This window comes from Xyrauchen texanus, chromosome 6, assembly GCF_025860055.1.
Source record: "Xyrauchen texanus isolate HMW12.3.18 chromosome 6, RBS_HiC_50CHRs, whole genome shotgun sequence".
Lineage (NCBI taxonomy): Eukaryota > Metazoa > Chordata > Actinopteri > Cypriniformes > Catostomidae > Xyrauchen > Xyrauchen texanus.
This window is the reverse complement of record NC_068281.1, coordinates 491,666-515,497: the sequence shown is the minus strand read 5'-3', so window position 1 is coordinate 515,497 and position 23,832 is coordinate 491,666. Positions and strand designations below refer to the sequence as shown.

At 29.1% G+C, this 23,832-nt stretch overlaps 1 protein-coding gene across 1 annotated transcript in view; it reads right to left on the bottom strand.

The window, feature by feature from the left end:
• Positions 1-2,332: 2,332 nt before the first annotated feature.
• LOC127645047 (receptor-type tyrosine-protein phosphatase S-like) overlaps positions 2,333-23,832 on the bottom strand; it is a 148,327-nt gene continuing 126,827 nt past the window's right edge. Inside the window, 1 exon segment of the mRNA XM_052128563.1 lies at positions 2,333-5,281. Coding sequence (XP_051984523.1) covers positions 5,213-5,281 — 69 coding nt within the window. The 3' untranslated portion in view covers positions 2,333-5,212.

Here is a 23,832-nt window from a genome sequence, read left to right as displayed (position 1 = left end):
AAACATACCTCACGAAAATACGCAGACGCGAGCTCTTGACCAACGCATGGTCCTGTTGTTCATACATTACTTGTGCTATTGCGTTGCTCTGGCGGCTACAAACCTCAGACCACAAGGGGGCACTAGATACTTTAGGCGTGACCATGAAACCGGATGTGGTAGATGAGTTGAGAGTTGAGCAGTGGGGGAACTGGGGACAAAATGTCGAATATATTTTTTGAAAGATTAAACTCAAACTGCTGCTCGAGTTTGCTATGACAGTTGTTGATTGAAAGAGGAAAATCCGTTCCAGCGCCCCTTGTGGCAACACTGAGAATGCATACTTGCGTTGGGCTATAAGTTGAGCGCTGCGTCGAGATGCATCTGCGTTCACGTACTAGTGTAGAGTTAAAACCTCACTCTCCTGGCCTCAAGGGGCGCACTAGCGACTGATGCTAGAGAGGCTGAAGTCTTTATCCTCCCCATTAGTGTGCCCGACTCCCATGCCAGGAGCGGGTCGAGCAGGACCGGTTACATTTGAGTGACATCACACACCTGCATCTCGGAGAATTTGGAGTTAAAATTTTCTGCGCGAGTTTCCATGTTGGAATTCTGACTTCAAGTGCCGTTTCGTTGCACTTTTATATATATATGAATGTATTTAATAAAAAATACAATTACAATATATTGAAAATAACGTATGCATTAAAATGCTCATGTTCTGTAAAAATCATCTGATGAAAATCAATTCATCTTTGTCTTTGCATCTGAATGTCCTTAATACAAGAGCAATTGATCTGAGGAGCACGGACGCATCAGATATCTTAAATAGACGTGACTTTTGTCTTGGCAGAATTGTTTTTCACAAGACAAATAAATACAGTTAAATCCTACATTTATCCTTTGGATCATGATGAGCGTAATACACATGATGTCACTGATGTGCTCGGCCAATTATAAGCTCACAGCTGTGTTTTAGAGGAGTGTCTGCGCTGATGTCACTTCCTGTGTCTGTGTGCAGATGATTGACAGATGATTGTCCACCAGTGTGCCAGTCAGATCTTCAAATATAACCTATCCTAACCTATCTTAACTAACCTATCCTATATAACCTATCCTAACTAACCTATCCTATATAACCTATCCTAACCTATCTTAACTAACCTATCCTATATAACCTATCCTAACCTATCTTAACTAACCTATCCTAACCTATCTTAACTAACCTATCCTACATATCCTATCCTAACCTATCTTAACTAACCTATCCTAACTAACCTATCCTATATAACCTATCCTAACCTATCTTAACTAACCTATCCTATATAACCTATCCTAACTAACCTATCCTATATAACCCATCCTAACCTATCTTAACTAACCTATCCTAACCTATCTTAACTAACCTATCCTTTATAACTTATCCTAACCTATCTTAACTAACCTATCCTAACTAACCTATCCTAACTAACCTATCTTAACTAACCTATCCTAACCCTAACCTATCCTATATAACCTATCCTAACCTATCGTCAGTAACCTATCCAAACCCTAACCTATCCAAACCCTATCCTAACCTTATCCTATCCTAACCCTATCCTAACCTTATCCTATCCTAACCCTATCCTATCCTAACCCTATCCTATCCTAACCCTATCCTAACCTTATCCTATCCTATCCTATCCCTATCCTAACCTAACCTAATCCTATCCTATCCTAACCTATCCTAACCCTAACCTAACTTGTATGCATGTGATGGAGCATCATCTTGATAAAGTACTCCACTGCTTGGCTAGCCAGCAAAGGCCACAAATATGCCCAAATAATGATGTGGCCCCCTTCCTCACCTGACTTCAATCCTACTGAGAACTTGTGGGCCCGTCCCAGAAGTGAAGGAAGACGATACGCCTCTTTGAACAGTGTTTGGGAGGCTGTGGTTGCTGCTTCAGTGAAAGTTGATTGTGAACAGATCGAGAAACCGATGGTTTTGGATTGATGGCTCATGGCCGTTATTGAAAAGAAGGGTGACTATATTGGTCACTGGATATATTTGAAAGGCCATAAATGTTATTTAATTGTCATTTTGTGTTATTTATCTGATGCACTTACTCTAATAATTGAGAATAAACAATTGAGTTGTGAGAAGTTGTTTTTGTTGACACAGTATATATATAAATATGCATATATAGAGACAAGAGAAGTGTGTGGTACAGTCTGTAAACAGCAGCATCTACTGGTGAACATGTGAATGTGTCACTGCAAATGAGTGTCAATCCAAAAGTGATCAGGACATATTTACCCAAAATAAAAAGGATTATTAATAACAGACGACACACAAAGTTCACTTCAGTATATCCAGTCATTCTGTTTTAATACAAAGTCGACATATCTACATATATAAGTTCAAATAAATAAGCAGAGAAAAGTGAGAACACTATATACGCACTCGGCCCAAAGTTTACAAGACACTTTCATATTTTCATTTCATTTGTTGCTTTGACTGATTGTGGCTTTTTGTCTTTTGATTTGTGTTGTTGGTGTGCTTTTATCTCTGATCAGTATTCTATAAATGTGCTTTCAGTCCACGAGGGGAAAATCATCATCTGAGTAATCAAGTGTGCAGTGATGGTGTATCATGATCTATATTATAGTGACAGATGAGATATCAGGACTGATAAATGCATTTATGAAATCATCAGCATCATTTGTGTCATAATGTTGATTACCACAAATATTAACTTGGACTCGTCCCTCCTGTTCTTTAAATGTGTGTTCCAGTGAGACACTTCCAATGCAAGTCAATGGGGTTTAATCTGTACACATTAAAATACTGTTTCACAAGTATAGACACAAGACATGAACAATATGTGTGTTAACATGATTTTACTATCATTAAATCACTTAATAACCACATCTGTGTGAAGATATACACTATTTTAGAACTAGTTGCCATGACGACGCAAACCTCATGCGACCCCATGTTGTATTTTGGCTTCGCTATATGCAACGCATGATTTAAATTAGTTTAAACTGACTGAATATTGTTCACAAGAGTGTACACTGTCATTTAAGGGTGAACCTTCTGGCCCACCACGTCACGTGACACAACAGCATGTCGTCAATTTCGTTGAAGCACTCCTACGGGCGCCAACAAAAGTGCCTCTGTTGCTAGGGAGGGTAGAGTCACATGGGGTAACCAAATTGGCCCGGTTGCTAGGGAGGGTACAGTCACATGGGGTAACCAAATTGGCCCGGTTGCTAGGGAGGGTGGAGTCACATGGGGTAACCAAATTGGCCCGGTTGCTAGGGAGGGTAGAGTCACATGGGGTAACCAAATTGTCCCGGTTGCTAGGGAGGGTGGAGTCACATGGGGTAACCAAATTGGCCCGGTTGCTAGGGAGGGTGGAGTCACATGGGGTAACCAAATTGGCCCGGTTGCTAGGGAGGGTGGAGTCACATGGGGTAACCAAATTGTCCCGGTTGCTAGGGAGGGTAGAGTCACATGGGGTAACCAAATTGTCCCGGTTGCTAGGGAGGGTAGAGTCACATGGGGTAACCAAATTGGCCCGGTTGCTAGGGAGGGTAGAGCACATGAGCTAACCAAATTGATTTCCATTGACCCCATTGACTTCCACTGACCCCCATTGATTTCCATTGACCTCCATTGACTACCATTGATTTCCATTGACCCCCATTGACCCCCATTGATTACCATTGACTTCCATTGCAAGTGTCTCACTGGAACACACATTTAAACAAAACGAGGGATGAGCTGAAATTAATATTTTGTGGTAATATTAATATTATTTTGGTAAGACTGTCACAAATGCTGTTGATTGAGATTAACTTGTATTGAACACTGAATTTTCCTACCACATTCATAAAATTATATTTCAGATTCTGCGAGAACTGGTGGATTTAACAGGATCATTAGTGAGCAAAGGATGATGGGATATATCCCACCGAACGCTCTCACGAGAATGTGTCGGAGCTGTTTTGCGAGGGTTTGGGCGTTCGTGTCGTTCGCTTCCTCTAGAACTATTATCAGCGCACAGGAAATATGAAAATATCTGAGAGGGATACAAACACAACACTGTACATCTCAGCCATGTACAGTCACGTTAGCTGCTCAACTACACCAAGGCTCACCGATTATATCGCAATATAAATCATAGAAATGAAGAGATCCTTAAAAACTCAAGCATATTATTAACAAAATGAAATAGAAAATCAGCTGGATTAAATATTTGACAACAACAATAAGGCTCACTCGAAGTCTGATGAGATCTCCGTCTTGTTTCTAACTCTGTACTCGTAAACATCACGCCTTCACTAAACTAAATATGACGGACGGGAAGAGGTCAACGGAGATGAGCAGAAAGGAACTTTTGGAGCTTTGTTAAGGACGATTTAGACGTCAAATCTTCAAAACGAAAGATCTGTCTAGCGTGAGTTCAACTCACTGTGACCCATAGTTCCACCTCACAATGTGTGTCTGTACAGATCATCTTGAGCCGAATCGTTGGTGTTTTCAGTATATTAAACAGTGCACTAACTGACAAGCCTTTCACGTACATGATACAGATTCAAGCGGTTCAAAACTCGGTATAAGCAGCATATATTCATGTAGAGAGACAGCATGAAGATACAGTATTCACACGAGTTCTGCGGCTCTTCTTGGGCGATGATCAGTCACGATTAGCGATGTTTCCTCTGAAGCACAGACGGTTCTGCGGTCGCTCCGTTAGGCACAGAAGGTAACGATCTGTTCCGCTTTCAGATGGCAACGAGACTTCAGGCAGGGCACAGACGACGTTGGCAAATACAGTTTGAAGAAAAACTCCCGTTAAGGGTGCAGCAAATTTCCAGGCTTTTGATTTCAATGTTTTTTTTTGTCGTTGTTGTTTTAAATAGATTTTGTACATGTAATATTTGTTCCTCTTGTTATGAAGAAGAGCTTCATCCACAGTTTAATATCTCTAAAAACGCCCCCCCCATGACATAAATATCAATATTTGACCACTGAGGTAATAGTTTGACACAGAACTCCCCCTCACACGTCCCAAGACAACGTTCATTCTGTGTCGCTGTCTTTATTCTTCATGAGTGATGTCATTGTATTTCCTGTGGTATAATGTGTTTAGTTGCTTGTTTGGGTCTCCAGCGAGTGTTTGTAGTGTGTTTGCAGACGGTTGAGGGGGATCGAGGTGTCCAGATGTTTCTGGTCTTCTTCTTATGTTGCATAGTGATCAAAACTCCCCAGATACTCCAAACCGGCCTGATAACAGAACTGATACTCATCCTGAGAACACACATATACAAGTAATATAACTGTCATCAGTGCAGTAACGGAAACTGTTGAGTTGACCGTTCATTTTACACGAATGATGACCTTCAACTCCGTAACATTAAACAGCCAAACATTTTGAATGAAGAGGGTTTGTTGAGGGCACAAACATAATAAATAGTCTAAATGTAATAAATATTTGATCTGAAATGTAATAAAGGGAATAAATGTAATTACAAAATGGCCTAAAATGGCCTAAGTATAATAAAAAAAACAGGATCTAATTGTAATAAATGCCCTAAAAGCAATTAAAATTTGGTCCCAAATGTACAAAAGGCCTTTAATATAAAACTATTTGGACCAAAATGTAATAAAGTGCATAAATGTTATACATATTTGGTTCTAAATGCAATAAAGGCTCTAAATGTTATACATATTTGGTCCTAAATTTTCCCTTAGGTTTCCCTTAGGGGACAATAAACTGAACCTAACCTAACCTAAATGTAATAAAGGCTCTAAATATTATACATATTTGGTCCTAAATGTAATAAAGGAACTAAATGTTATACATATTTGGTCCTAAATGTAATAAAGGCTCTAAATATAATACATATTGGTTCTAAATGTAATAAAGGCACTAAATGTTATACATATTTGGTTCTAAATGTAATAAAGGCACTAAATGTTATACATATTTGGTACTAAATGTAATAAAGGCTCTAAATGTAATACATATTTGGTTCTAAATGTAATACAGGCACTAAATGTTATACATATTTGGTTCTAAATGTAATAAAGGAACTACATGTTATACATATTTGGTCCTAAATGTAATAAAGGCTCTAAATGTAATACATATTTGGTTCTAAATGTAATAAAGGCACTAAATGTTATACATATTTGGTTCTAAATGTAATAAAGGAACTAAATGTTATACATATTTGGTCCTAAATGTAATAAAGGCTCTAAATGTAATACATATTTGGTTCTAAATGTAATAAAGGCACTAAATGTTATACATATTTGGTACTAAATGTAATAAAGGCACTAAATGTTATACTTATTGGTTCTAAATGTAATAAAAGGAACTAATATTTGGTCATAAATGTAATAAAGGAACTAAATGTTATACATATTTGGTCCTAAATGTAATAAAGGCTCTAAATGTAATACATATTTGGTTCTAAATGTAATAAAGGCACTAAATTTAATACATATTTGGTCCTAAATGTAATAAAGGCTCTAAATGTAATACATATTTTGTCCTAAATGTAATAAAGGAACTAAATGTTATACATATTTGGTCCTAAATGTAATAAAGGCTCTAAATGTAATACATATTTGGTTCTAAATGTAATAAAGGCACTAAATTTAATACATATTTGGTCCTAAATGTAATAAAGGCTCTAAATGTAATACATATTTGGTCCTAAATGTAATAAAGGCTCTAAATGTAATACATATTTGGTCCTAAATGTAATAAAGGCTCTAAATGTAATACATATTTGGTCCTAAATGTAATAAAGGCTATAAATGTAATACATATTTGGTTCTAAATGTAATAAAGGCACTAAATGTTATACATATTTTGTCCTAAATGTAATAAAGGCTCTAAATGTAATACATATTTGGTCCTAAATGTAATAAAGGCACTAAATGTTAACATATTTGGTCCTAAATGTAATAAAGGCTCTAAATGTTATTCATATTTGGTCCTAAATGTAATAAAGGAACTAAATGATATACATATTTGGTCCTAAATGTAATAAAGGCCCTAAATGTTATAAATATTGGTTCTAAATGTAATAAAGGAACTAAATGTAATAAAGGCCCTAAATGTAATACATATTTGGTCCTAAATGTAATAAAGGCTCTAAATGTTATACATATTTGGTCCTAAATGTAATAAAGGCTCTAAATGTAATACATATTTGGTTCTAAATGTAATAAAGGCACTAAATGTTAACATATTTGGTCCTAAATGTAATAAAGGCACTAAATGTTATACATATTTTGTCCTAAATGTAATAAAGGCTCTAAATGTAATACATATTTGGTCCTAAATGTAATAAAGGCACTAAATGTTAACATATTTGGTCCTAAATGTAATAAAGGCACTAAATGTTATTCATATTTGGTCCTAAATGTAATAAAGGAACTAAATGATATACATATTTGGTCCTAAATGTAATAAAGGCCCTAAATGTTATAAATATTGGTTCTAAATGTAATAAAGGAACTAAATGTAATAAAGGCCCTAAATGTAATACATATTTGGTCCTAAATGTACTAAAGGCTCTAAATGTTATACATATTTGGTCCTAAATGTAATAAAGGCACAAAATGTTATACATATTTTGTCTTAAATGTAATAAAGGCTCTAAATGGAATACATATTTGGTCCTAAATGTAATAAAGGCACTAAATGTTATACATATTTTGTCCTAAACGTAATAAAGGAACTAAATGTTATACATATTTGGTCCTAAATGTAATAAAGGCCCTAAATGTTATACATATTTGGTTCTAAACATAATAAAGGCACTAAATGTTATACACATTTGGTTCTAAATGTAATAAAGGAACTACATGTTATACATATTTGGTTCTAAATGTAATAAAGGAACTACATGTTATACATATTTGGTTCTAAATGTAATAAAGGCACTAAATGTTATACATATTTGGTACTAAATGTAATAAAGGCTCTAAATGTAATACATATTTGGTTCTAAATGTAATAAAGGCACTAAATGTTATACATATTTGGTTCTAAATGTAATAAAGGAACTACATGTTATACATATTTGGTCCTAAATGTAATAAAGGCTCTAAATGTAATACATATTTGGTTCTAAATGTAATAAAGGCACTAAATGTTATACATATTTGGTTCTAAATGTAATAAAGGAACTAAATGTTATACATATTGGTTCTAAATGTAATAAAAGGAACTAATATTTGGTCATAAATGTAATAAAGGAACTAAATGTTATACATATTTGGTCCTAAATGTAATAAAGGCTCTAAATGTAATACATATTTGGTTCTAAATGTAATAAAGGCACTAAATGTTATACATATTTGGTTCTAAACATAATAAAGGCACTAAATATTATTCGGTCCTAAATGTAATAAAGGAACTAAATGATATACATATTTGGTCCTAAATGTAATAAAGGCCCTAAATGTTATAAATATTGGTTCTAAATGTAATAAAGGAACTAAATGTAATAAAGGCCCTAAATGTAACACATATTTGGTCCTAAATGTAATAAAGGCTCTAAATGTTATAAATATTTGGTCATAAATGTAATAAAGGCACTAAATGTTATACATATTTTGTCCTAAACGTAATAAAGGAACTAAATGTTATACATATTTGGTCCTAAATGTAATAAAGGCACTAAATGTTATACATATTTTGTCCTAAATGTAATAAAGGCTCTAAATGTAATACATAATTGGTCCTAAATGTAATAAAGGCTCTAAATGTTATACATATTTGGTCATAAATGTAATAAAGGAACTAAATGTTATACATATTGGTTCTAAATGTAATAAAAGGAACTAATATCTGGTCATAAATGTAATAAAGGAACTAAATGTTATACATATTTGGTCCTAAATGTAATAAAGGCTCTAAATGTAATACATATTTGGTTCTAAATGTAATAAAGGCACTAAATGTTATACATATTTGGTCCTAAATGTAATAAAGGAACTAAATGTAATACATATTTGGTCCTAAATGTAATAAAGGCTCTAAATGTAATACATATTTGGTTCTAAATGTAATAAAGGCACCAAATGTTATACATATTTTGTCCTAAATGTAATAAAGGCTCTAAATGTAATACATATTTGGTCCTAAATGTAATAAAGGCTCTAAATGTTATACATATTTGGTCATAAATGTAATAAAGGCACTAAATGTTATACATATTTTGTCCTAAACGTAATAAAGGAACTAAATGTTATACATATTTGGTCCTAAATGTAATAAAGGCACTAAATGTTATACATATTTGGTCCTAAATGTAATAAAGGCTCTAAATGTAATACATATTTGGTCCTAAATGTAATAAAGGCTCTAAATGTTATACATATTTGGTCATAAATGTAATAAAGGCTCTAAATGTAATACATATTTGGTTCTAAATGTAATAAAGGCACCAAATGTTATACATATTTTGTCCTAAATGTAATAAAGGCTCTAAATGTAATACATATTTGGTCCTAAATGTAATAAAGGCTCTAAATGTTATACATATTTGGTCATAAATGTAATAAAGGCACTAAATGTTATACATATTTTGTCCTAAACGTAATAAAGGAACTAAATGTTATACATATTTGGTCCTAAATGTAATAAAGGCACTAAATGTTATACATATTTTGTCCTAAATGTAATAAAGGCTCTAAATGTAATACATATTTGGTCCTAAATGTAATAAAGGCTCTAAATGTTATACATATTTGGTCATAAATGTAATAAAGGCTCTAAATGTAATACATATTTGGTCCTAAATGTAATAAAGGCTCTAAATGTAATACATATTTGGTTCTAAATGTAATAAAGGCACTAAATGTTATACATATTTTGTCCTAAATGTAATAAACGCACTAAATGTTATACATATTTTGTCCTAAATGTAATAAAGGCCCTAAATGTTATACATATTTGGTCCTAAATGTAATAAAGGCCCTAAATGTAATACATATTTGGTCCTAAATGTAATAAAGGCTCTAAATGTTATACATATTTGGTCCTAAATGTAATAAAGGCACTAAATGTTATACATATTTTGTCCTAAATGTAATAAAGGCTCTAAATGTAATACATATTTGGTCCTAAATGTAATAAAGGCTCTAAATGTTATACATATTTGGTCCTAAATGTAATAAATGCACTAAATGTTATACATATTTTGTCCTAAACGTAATAAAGTAACTAAATGTTATACATATTTGGTCCTAAATGTAATAAAGGCCCTAAATGTTATACATATTTGGTTCTAAACATAATAAAGGCACTAAATATTATTCGGTCCTAAATGTAATAAAGGAACTAAATGATATACATATTTGGTCCTAAATGTAATAAAGGCCCTAAATGTTATAAATATTGGTTCTAAATGTAATAAAGGAACTAAATGTAACACATATTTGGTCCTAAATGTAATAAAGGCTCTAAATGTTATACATATTTGGTCCTAAATGTAATAAAGGCACTAAATGTTATACATATTTTGTCCTAAATGTAATAAAGGCTCTAAATGTAATACATATTTGGTCCTAAATGTAATAAAGGCTCTAAATGTTATACATATTTGGTCCTAAATGTAATAAAGGCACTAAATGTTATACATATTTTGTCCTAAACGTAATAAAGGAACTAAATGTTATACATATTTGGTCCTAAATGTAATAAAGGCCCTAAATGTTATACATATTTGGTTCTAAACATAATAAAGGCACTAAATGTTATACATATTTGGTTCTAAATGTAATAAAGGAACTACATGTTATACATATTTGGTTCTAAATGTAATAAAGGAACTAAATGTTATACATATTTGGTCCTAAATGTAATAAAGGCACTAAATGTTATACATATTTGGTCCTAAATGTAATAAAGGCCCTAAATGTTATACATATTTGGTCCTAAATGTAATAAAGGCCCTAAATGTTATACATATTTGGTCCTTAATGTAATAAAGGCACTAAATGTTATACATATTTGGCCCTAAATGTAATAAAGGCACTAAAAGTTATACATATTTGGTTCTAAATGTAATAAAGGAACTAAATGTTATACATATTTGGCCCTAAATGTAATAAAGGAACTAAATGTAATACATATTTGGTCCTAAATGTAATAAAGGCCCTATATGTTATACATATTTGGTCATAAATGTAATAAAGGCACTAAATGTTATACATATTTGGTCCAAAATGTAATAAAGGCACTAAATGTTATACATATTTGGTTCTAAATGTAATAAAGGAACTACATGTTATACATATTTGGTTCTAAATGTAATAAAGGAACTAAATGTTATACATATTTGGTCCTAAATGTAATAAAGGCACTAAATGTTATACATATTTGGTCCTAAATGTAATAAAGGCACTAAATGTTATACATATTTGGTCCTAAATGTAATAAAGGCACTAAATGTTATACATATTTGTTTCTAAATGTAATAAAGGAACTAAATGTTATACATATTTGCTCCTAAATGTAATAAAGGCACTAAATGTTATACATATTTGGTCCTAAATGTAATAAAGGCACTAAATGTTATACATATTTGGTTCTAAATGTAATAAAGGAACTAAATGTTATACATATTTGGTCCTAAATGTAATAAAGGCCCTAAATGTAATACATATTTGGTCCTAAATGTAATAAAGGCCCTAAATGTTATACATATTTGGTTCTAAATGTAATAAAGGCACTAAATGTTATACATATTTGGTTCTAAATGTAATAAAGGAACTAAATGTTATACATATTTGGTTCTAAATGTAATAAAGGAACTAAATGTTATACATATTTGGTTCTAAATGTAATAAAGGCACTAAATGTTATACATATTTGGTTCTAAATGTAATAAAGGAACTAAATGTTATACATATTTGGTTCTAAATGTAATAAAGGCACTAAATGTTATACATATTTGGTCCTAAATGTAATAAAGGAACTAAATGTTATACATATTTGGTTCTAAATGTAATAAAGGAACTAAATGTTATACATATTTGGTTCTAAATGTAATAAAGGCACTAAATGTTATACATATTTGGTCCTAAATGTAATAAAGGAACTAAATGTTATACATATTTGGTTCTAAATGTAATAAAGGCACTAAATGTTATACATATTTGGTCCTAAATGTAATAAAGGCTCTAAATGTTATACATATTTGGTCCTAAATGTAATAAAGGCTCTAAATGTTATACATATTTGGTCCTAAATGTAATAAAGGCACTAAATGTTATACATATTTGGTTCTAAATGTAATAAAGGCACTAAATGTTATACATATTTGGTCCTAAATGTAATAAAGGCACTAAATGTTATACATATTTGGTCCTAAATGTAATAAAGGCACTAAATGTTATACATATTTGGTCCTAAATGTAATAAAGGCTCTAAATGTTATACATATTTGGTCCTAAATGTAATAAAGGCTCTAAATGTTATACATATTTGGTCCTAAATGTAATAAAGGCTCTAAATGTAATACATATTTGGTCCTAAATGTAATAAAGGCTCTAAATGTTATACATATTTGGTCCTAAATGTAATAAAGGCACTAAATGTTATACATATTTTGTCCTAAATGTAATAAAGGCACTAAATGTTATACATATTTGGTCCTAAATGTAATAAAGGCCTAAATGTTATACATATTTGGTTCTAAATGTAATAAAGTAGCATATTTGGTCCTAAATGTAATAAAGGCCCTAAATGTTATACATATTTGGTCCTAAATGTAATAAAGGCTCTAAATGTTATACATATTTGGTCCTAAATGTAATAAAGGCACTAAATGTTATACATATTTGGTCCTAAATGTAATAAAGGCCCTAAATGTTATACATATTTGGTCCTAAATGTAATAAAGGCTCTAAATGTTATACATATTTGGTCCTAAATGTAATAAAGGCACTAAATGTTATACATATTTTGTCCTAAACGTAATAAAGGAACTAAATGTTATACATATTTGGTCCTAAATGTAATAAAGGCCCTAAATGTTATACATATTTGGTTCTAAACATAATAAAGGCACTAAATGTTATACACATTTGGTTCTAAATGTAATAAAGGAACTACATGTTATACATATTTGGTTCTAAATGTAATAAAGGAACTAAATGTTATACATATTTGGTCCTAAATGTAATAAAGGCACTAAATGTTATAAATATTGGTTCTAAATGTAATAAAGGAACTAAATGTAATAAAGGCCCTAAATGTAACACATATTTGGTCCTAAATGTAATAAAGGCTCTAAATGTTATAAATATTTGGTCATAAATGTAATAAAGGCACTAAATGTTATACATATTTGTGTCCTAAATGTAATAAAGGAACTAAATGTTATACATATTTGGTCCTAAATGTAATAAAGGCACTAAATGTTATACATATTTGGTCCTAAATGTAATAAAGGCTCTAAATGTAATACATATTTGGTCCTAAATGTAATAAAGGCTCTAAATGTTATACATATTTGGTCATAAATGTAATAAAGGAACTAAATGTTATACATATTGGTTCTAAATGTAATAAAAGGAACTAATATTTGGTCATAAATGTAATAAAGGAACTAAATGTTATACATATTTGGTCCTAAATGTAATAAAGGCTCTAAATGTAATACATATTTGGTTCTAAATGTAATAAAGGCACTAAATGTTATACATATTTGGTCCTAAATGTAATAAAGGAACTAAATGTAATACATATTTGGTCCTAAATGTAATAAAGGCTCTAAATGTAATACATATTTGGTTCTAAATGTAATAAAGGCACTAAATGTTATACATATTTTGTCCTAAATGTAATAAAGGCTCTAAATGTAATACATATTTGGTCCTAAATGTAATAAAGGCTCTAAATGTTATACATATTTGGTCATAAATGTAATAAAGGCACTAAATGTTATACATATTTTGTCCTAAACGTAATAAAGGAACTAAATGTTATACATATTTGGTCCTAAATGTAATAAAGGCACTAAATGTTATACATATTTTGTCCTAAATGTAATAAAGGCTCTAAATGTAATACATATTTGGTCCTAAATGTAATAAAGGCTCTAAATGTTATACATATTTGGTCATAAATGTAATAAAGGCTCTAAATGTAATACATATTTGGTCCTAAATGTAATAAAGGCTCTAAATGTAATACATATTTGGTTCTAAATGTAATAAAGGCACTAAATGTTATACATATTTTGTCCTAAATGTAATAAACGCACTAAATGTTATACATATTTTGTCCTAAATGTAATAAAGGCCCTAAATGTTATACATATTTGGTCCTAAATGTAATAAAGGCCCTAAATGTAATACATATTTGGTCCTAAATGTAATAAAGGCTCTAAATGTTATACATATTTGGTCCTAAATGTAATAAAGGCACTAAATGTTATACATATTTTGTCCTAAATGTAATAAAGGCTCTAAATGTAATACATATTTGGTCCTAAATGTAATAAAGGCTCTAAATGTTATACATATTTGGTCCTAAATGTAATAAATGCACTAAATGTTATACATATTTTGTCCTAAACGTAATAAAGTAACTAAATGTTATACATATTTGGTCCTAAATGTAATAAAGGCCCTAAATGTTATACATATTTGGTTCTAAACATAATAAAGGCACTAAATATTATTCGGTCCTAAATGTAATAAAGGAACTAAATGATATACATATTTGGTCCTAAATGTAATAAAGGCCCTAAATGTTATAAATATTGGTTCTAAATGTAATAAAGGAACTAAATGTAACACATATTTGGTCCTAAATGTAATAAAGGCTCTAAATGTTATACATATTTGGTCCTAAATGTAATAAAGGCACTAAATGTTATACATATTTTGTCCTAAATGTAATAAAGGCTCTAAATGTAATACATATTTGGTCCTAAATGTAATAAAGGCTCTAAATGTTATACATATTTGGTCCTAAATGTAATAAAGGCACTAAATGTTATACATATTTTGTCCTAAACGTAATAAAGGAACTAAATGTTATACATATTTGGTCCTAAATGTAATAAAGGCCCTAAATGTTATACATATTTGGTTCTAAACATAATAAAGGCACTAAATGTTATACATATTTGGTTCTAAATGTAATAAAGGAACTACATGTTATACATATTTGGTTCTAAATGTAATAAAGGAACTAAATGTTATACATATTTGGTCCTAAATGTAATAAAGGCACTAAATGTTATACATATTTGGTCCTAAATGTAATAAAGGCCCTAAATGTTATACATATTTGGTCCTAAATGTAATAAAGGCTCTAAATGTTATACATATTTGGTCCTAAATGTAATAAAGGCACTAAATGTTATACATATTTGGCCCTAAATGTAATAAAGGCACTAAATGTTATACATATTTGGCCCTAAATGTAATAAAGGAACTAAATGTAATACATATTTGGTCCTAAATGTAATAAAGGCCCTATATGTTATACATATTTGGTCATAAATGTAATAAAGGCACTAAATGTTATACATATTTGGTCCAAAATGTAATAAAGGCACTAAATGTTATACATATTTGGTTCTAAATGTAATAAAGGAACTACATGTTATACATATTTGGTTCTAAATGTAATAAAGGAACTAAATGTTATACATATTTGGTCCTAAATGTAATAAAGGCACTAAATGTTATACATATTTGGTCCTAAATGTAATAAAGGCACTAAATGTTATACATATTTGGTCCTAAATGTAATAAAGGCCCTAAATGTTATACATATTTGGCCCTAAATGTAATAAAGGCACTAAATGTTATACATATTTGTTTCTAAATGTAATAAAGGAACTAAATGTTACACATATTTGCCCCTAAATGTAATAAAGGCACTAAATGTTATACATATTTGGTCCTAAATGTAATAAAGGCACTAAATGTTATACATATTTGGTTCTAAATGTAATAAAGGAACTAAATGTTATACATATTTGGTCCTAAATGTAATAAAGGCCCTAAATGTAATACATATTTGGTCCGAAATGTAATAAAGGCCCTAAATGTTATACATATTTGGTTCTAAATGTTATAAAGGAACTAAATGTTATACATATTGGTTCTAAATGTAATAAAGGAACTAAATGTTATATATATTTGGTTCTAAATGTAATAAAGGAACTAAATGTTATACATATTTGGTTCTAAATGTAATAAAGGCACTAAATGTTATACATATTGGTTCTAAATGTAATAAAGGAACTAAATGTTATATATATTTGGTTCTAAATGTAATAAAGGAACTAAATGTTATACATATTTGGTCCTAAATGTAATAAAGGAACTAAATGTTATACATATTGGTTCTAAATGTAATAAAGGAACTAAATGTTATATATATTTGGTTCTAAATGTAATAAAGGAACTAAATGTTATACATATTGGTTCTAAATGTAATAAAGGAACTAAATGTTATATATATTTGGTTCTAAATGTAATAAAGGAACTAAATGTTATACATATTTGGTTCTAAATGTTATAAAGGAACTAAATGTTATACATATTGGTCCTAAATGTAATAAAGGAACTAAATGATATACATATTTGGTCCTAAATGTAATAAAGGCCCTAAATGTTATAAATATTGGTTCTAAATGTAATAAAGGAACTAAATGTAATAAAGGCCCTAAATGTAATACATATTTGGTCCTAAATGTAATAAAGGCTCTAAATGTTATACATATTTGGTCCTAAATGTAATAAAGGCTCTAAATGTAATACATATTTGGTTCTAAATGTAATAAAGGCACTAAACGTTAACATATTTGGTCCTAAATGTAATAAAGGCACTAAATGTTATACATATTTTGTCCTAAATGTAATAAAGGCTCTAAATGTAATACATATTTGGTCCTAAATGTAATAAAGGCACTAAATGTTAACATATTTGGTCCTAAATGTAATAAAGGCACTAAATGTTATTCATATTTGGTCCTAAATGTAATAAAGGAACTAAATGATATACATATTTGGTCCTAAATGTAATAAAGGCCCTAAATGTTATAAATATTGGTTCTAAATGTAATAAAGGAACTAAATGTAATAAAGGCCCTAAATGTTATACATATTTGGTCCTAAATGTACTAAAGGCTCTAAATGTTATACATATTTGGTCCTAAATGTAATAAAGGCACAAAATGTTATACATATTTTGTCTTAAATGTAATAAAGGCTCTAAATGGAATACATATTTGGTCCTAAATGTAATAAAGGCTCTAAATGTTATACATATTTGGTCCTAAATGTAATAAAGGCACTAAATGTTATACATATTTTGTCCTAAACGTAATAAAGGAACTAAATGTTATACATATTTGGTCCTAAATGTAATAAAGGCCCTAAATGTTATACATATTTGGTTCTAAACATAATAAAGGCACTAAATGTTATACATATTTGGTTCTAAATGTAATAAAGGAACTACATGTTATACATATTTGGTTCTAAATGTAATAAAGGCACTAAATGTTATACATATTTGGTACTAAATGTAATAAAGGCTCTAAATGTAATACATATTTGGTTCTAAATGTAATAAAGGCACTAAATGTTATACATATTTGGTTCTAAATGTAATAAAGGAACTACATGTTATACATATTTGGTCCTAAATGTAATAAAGGCTCTAAATGTAATACATATTTGGTTCTAAATGTAATAAAGGCACTAAATGTTATACATATTTGGTTCTAAATGTAATAAAGGAACTAAATGTTATACATATTGGTTCTAAATGTAATAAAAGGAACTAATATTTGGTCATAAATGTAATAAAGGAACTAAATGTTATACATATTTGGTCCTAAATGTAATAAAGGCTCTAAATGTAATACATATTTGGTTCTAAATGTAATAAAGGCACTAAATGTTATACATATTTGGTCCTAAATGTAATAAAGGAACTAAATGTAATACATATTTGGTCCTAAATGTAATAAAGGCTCTAAATGTAATACATATTTGGTTCTAAATGTAATAAAGGCACTAAATGTTATACATATTTTGTCCTAAATGTAATAAAGGCTCTAAATGTAATACATATTTGGTCCTAAATGTAATAAAGGCTCTAAATGTTATACATATTTGGTCATAAATGTAATAAAGGCACTAAATGTTATACATATTTTGTCCTAAACGTAATAAAGGAACTAAATGTTATACATATTTGGTCCTAAATGTAATAAAGGCACTAAATGTTATACATATTTTGTCCTAAATGTAATAAAGGCTCTAAATGTAATACATATTTGGTCCTAAATGTAATAAAGGCTCTAAATGTTATACATATTTGGTCATAAATGTAATAAAGGCTCTAAATGTAATACATATTTGGTCCTAAATGTAATAAAGGCTCTAAATGTTATACATATTTGGTTCTAAATGTAATAAAGGCACTAAATGTTATACATATTTTGTCCTAAATGTAATAAACGCACTAAATGTTATACATATTTTGTCCTAAATGTAATAAAGGCCCTAAATGTTATAGATATTTGGTCCTAAATGTAATAAAGGCCCTAAATGTAATACATATTTGGTCCTAAATGTAATAAAGGCTCTAAATGTTATACATATTTGGTCCTAAATGTAATAAAGGCACTAAATGTTATACATATTTTGTCCTAAATGTAATAAAGGCTCTAAATGTAATACATATTTGGTCCTAAATGTAATAAAGGCTCTAAATGTTATACATATTTGGTCCTAAATGTAATAAAGGCACTAAATGTTATACATATTTTGTCCTAAACGTAATAAAGGAACTAAATGTTATACATATTTGGTCCTAAATGTAATAAAGGCCCTAAATGTTATACATATTTGGTTCTAAACATAATAAAGGCACTAAATATTATTCGGTCCTAAATGTAATAAAGGAACTAAATGATATACATATTTGGTCCTAAATGTAATAAAGGCCCTAAATGTTATAAATATTGGTTCTAAATGTAATAAAGGAACTAAATGTAATAAAGGCCCTAAATGTAACACATATTTGGTCCTAAATGTAATAAAGGCTCTAAATGTTATAAATATTTGGTCATAAATGTAATAAAGGCACTAAATGTTATACATATTTTGTCCTAAACGTAATAAAGGAACTAAATGTTATACATATTTGGTCCTAAATGTAATAAAGGCACTAAATGTTATACATATTTTGTCCTAAATGTAATAAAGGCTCTAAATGTAATACATATTTGGTCCTAAATGTAATAAAGGCTCTAAATGTTATACATATTTGGTCATAAATGTAATAAAGGCACTAAATGTTATACATATTGGTTCTAAATATAATAAAAGGAACTAATATTTGGTCATAAATGTAATAAAGGAACTAAATGTTATACATATTTGGTCCTAAATGTAATAAAGGCTCTAAATGTAATACATATTTGGTTCTAAATGTAATAAAGGCACTAAATGTTATACATATTTGGTCCTAAATGTAATAAAGGAACTAAATGTAATACATATTTGGTCCTAAATGTAATAAAGGCTCTAAATGTAATACATATTTGGTTCTAAATGTAATAAAGGCACTAAATGTTATACATATTTTGTCCTAAATGTAATAAAGGCTCTAAATGTAATACATATTTTGTCCTAAATGTAATAAAGGCTCTAAATGTTATACATATTTGGTCATAAATGTAATAAAGGCACTAAATGTTATACATATTTTGTCCTAAATGTAATAAAGGAACTAAATGTTATACATATTTGGTCCTAAATGTAATAAAGGCACTAAATGTTATACATATTTTGTCCTAAATGTAATAAAGGCTCTAAATGTAATACATATTTGGTCCTAAATGTAATAAAGGCTCTAAATGTTATACATATTTGGTCCTAAATGTAATAAAGGCACTAAATGTTATACATATTTGGTCCTAAATGTAATAAAGGCTCTAAATGTTATACATATTTGGTCCTAAATGTAATAAAGGCACTAAATGTTATACATATTTGGTCCTAAATGTAATAAAGGCACTAAATGTTATACATATTTGGTCCTAAATGTAATAAAGGCACTAAATGTTATACATATTTGGTCCTAAATGTAATAAAGGCCCTAAATGTAATACATATTTGGTCCTAAATGTAATAAAGGCTCTAAATGTTATACATATTTGGTTCTAAATGTAATAAAGGCACTAAATGTTATACATATTTGGTCCTAAATGTAATAAAGGCACTAAATGTTATACATATTTGGTCCTAAATGTAATAAAGGCACTAAATGTTATACATATTTGGTCCTAAATGTAATAAAGGCACTAAATGTTATACATATTTGGTCCTAAATGTAATAAAGGCACTAAATGTTATACATATTTGGTCCTAAATGTAATAAAGGAACTAAATGTTATACATATTTGGTTCTAAATGTAATAAAGGCACTAAATGTTATACATATTTGGTCCTAAATGTAATAAAGGAACTAAATGTTATACATATTTGGTTCTAAATGTAATAAAGGAACTAAATGTTATACATATTGGTCCTAAATGTAATAAAGGAACTAAATGTTATACATATTTGGTCCTAAATGTAATAAAGGCACTAAATGTTATACATATTTGGTCCTAAATGTAATAAAGGCCTAAATGTTATAATATTGGTTCTAAATGTAATAAAGGCTCTAAATGTAATACATATTTGGTCCTAAATGTAATAAAGGCTCTAAATGTTATACATATTTGGTCCTAAATGTAATAAAGGCTCTAAATGTTATACATATTTGGTCCTAAATGTAATAAAGGCACTAAATGTTATACATATTTGGTCCTAAATGTAATAAAGGCACTAAATGTTATACATATTTGGTCCTAAATGTAATAAAGGCCCTAAATGTTATACATATTTGGTTCTAAATGTAATAAAGGCACTAAATGTTATACATATTTGGTCCTAAATGTAATAAAGGAACTAAATGTTATACATATTTGGTCCTAAATGTAATAAAGGCCCTAAATGTTATAAATATTGGTTCTAAATGTAATAAAGGAACTAAATGTAATACATATTTGGTCCTAAATGTAATAAAGGCTCTAAATGTTATACATATTTGGTCCTAAATGTAATAAAGGCACTAAATGTTATACATATTTTGTCCTAAATGTAATAAAGGCTCTAAATGTAATACATATTTGGTCCTAAATGTAATAAAGGCTCTAAATGTTATACATATTTGGTCCTAAATGTAATAAAGGCACTAAATGTTATACATATTTTGTCCTAAACGTAATAAAGGAACTAAATGTTATACATATTTGGTCCTAAATGTAATAAAGGCCCTAAATGTTATACATATTTGGTTCTAAACATAATAAAGGCACTAAATGTTATACATATTTGGTTCTAAATGTAATAAAGGAACTACATGTTATACATATTTGGTTCTAAATGTAATAAAGGCACTAAATGTTATACATATTTGGTACTAAATGTAATAAAGGCTCTAAATGTAATACATATTTGGTTCTAAATGTAATAAAGGCACTAAATGTTATACATATTTGGTTCTAAATGTAATAAAGGAACTAAATGTTATACATATTTGGTCCTAAATGTAATAAAGGCTCTAAATGTAATACATATTTGGTTCTAAATGTAATAAAGGCACTAAATGTTATACATATTTGGTCCTAAATGTAATAAAGGCACTAAATGTTATACATATTTGGTTCTAAATGTAATAAAGGAACTAAATGTTATACATATTTGGTCCTAAATGTAATAAAGGAACTAAATGTTATACATATTTGGTCCTAAATGTAATAAAGGCTCTAAATGTAATACATATTTGGTTCTAAATGTAATAAAGGCACTAAATGTTATACATATTTGGTCCTAAATGTAATAAAGGCTCTAAATGTAATACATATTTGGTCCTAAATGTAATAAAGGCTCTAAATGTTATACATATTTGGTTCTAAATGTAATAAAGGCACTAAATGTTATACATATTTTGTCCTAAATGTAATAAAGGCACTAAATGTTATACATATTTGGTCCTAAATGTAATAAAGGCCCTAAATGTAATACATATTTGGTCCTAAATGTAATAAAGGCTCTAAATGTTATACATATTTGGTCCTAAATGTAATAAAGGCACTAAATGTTATACATATTTGGTCCTAAATGTAATAAAGGCACTAAATGTTATACATATTTTGTCCTAAATGTAATAAAGGCTCTAAATGTAATACATATTTGGTCCTAAATGTAATAAAGGCTCTAAATGTTATACATATTTGGTCCTAAATGTAATAAAGGCACTAAATGTTATACATATTTTGTCCTAAACGTAATAAAGGAACTAAATGTTATACATATTTGGTCCTAAATGTAATAAAGGCCCTAAATGTTATACATATTTGGTTCTAAACATAATAAAGGCACTAAATATTATTCGGTCCTAAATGTAATAAAGGAACTAAATGATATACATATTTGGTCCTAAATGTAATAAAGGCCCTAAATGTTATAAATATTGGTTCTAAATGTAATAAAGGAACTAAATGTAATAAAGGCCCTAAATGTAACACATATTTGGTCCTAAATGTAATAAAGGCTCTAAATGTTATAAATATTTGGTCATAAATGTAATAAAGGCACTAAATGTTATACATATTTTGTCCTAAACGTAATAAAGGAACTAAATGTTATACATATTTGGTCCTAAATGTAATAAAGGCACTAAATGTTATACATATTTTGTCCTAAATGTAATAAAGGCTCTAAATGTAATACATATTTGGTCCTAAATGTAATAAAGGCTCTAAATGTTATACATATTTGGTCATAAATGTAATAAAGGAACTAAATGTTATACATATTGGTTCTAAATGTAATAAAAGGAACTAATATTTGGTCATAAATGTAATAAAGGAACTAAATGTTATACATATTTGGTCCTAAATGTAATAAAGGCTCTAAATGTAATACATATTTGGTTCTAAATGTAATAAAGGCACTAAATGTTATACATATTTGGTCCTAAATGTAATAAAGGAACTAAATGTAATACATATTTGGTCCTAAATGTAATAAAGGCTCTAAATGTAATACATATTTGGTTCTAAATGTAATAAAGGCACTAAATGTTATACATATTTGGTCCTAAATGTAATAAAGGCTCTAAATGTTATACATATTTGGTCCTAAATGTAATAAAGGCACTAAATGTTATACATATTTGGTCCTAAATGTAATAAAGGAACTAAATGTTATACATATTTGGTCCTAAATGTAATAAAGGCACTAAATGTTATACATATTTTGTCCTAAATGTAATAAAGGCTCTAAATGTAATACATATTTGGTCCTAAATGTAATAAAGGCTCTAAATGTTATACATATTTGGTCATAAATGTAATAAAGGCTCTAAATGTAATACATATTTGGTCCTAAATGTAATAAAGGCTCTAAATGTTATACATATTTGGTCCTAAATGTAATAAAGGCACTAAATGTTATACATATTTGGTCCTAAATGTAATAAAGGCACTAAATGTTATACATATTTGGTTCTAAATGTAATAAAGGCACTAAATGTTATACATATTTGGTCCTAAATGTAATAAAGGCACTAAATGTTATACATATTTGGTCCTAAATGTAATAAAGGCCCTAAATGTTATACATATTTGGTCCTAAATGTAATAAAGGCCCTAAATGTAATACATATTTGGTCCTAAATGTAATAAAGGCTCTAAATGTTATACATATTTGGTCCTAAATGTAATAAAGGCACTAAA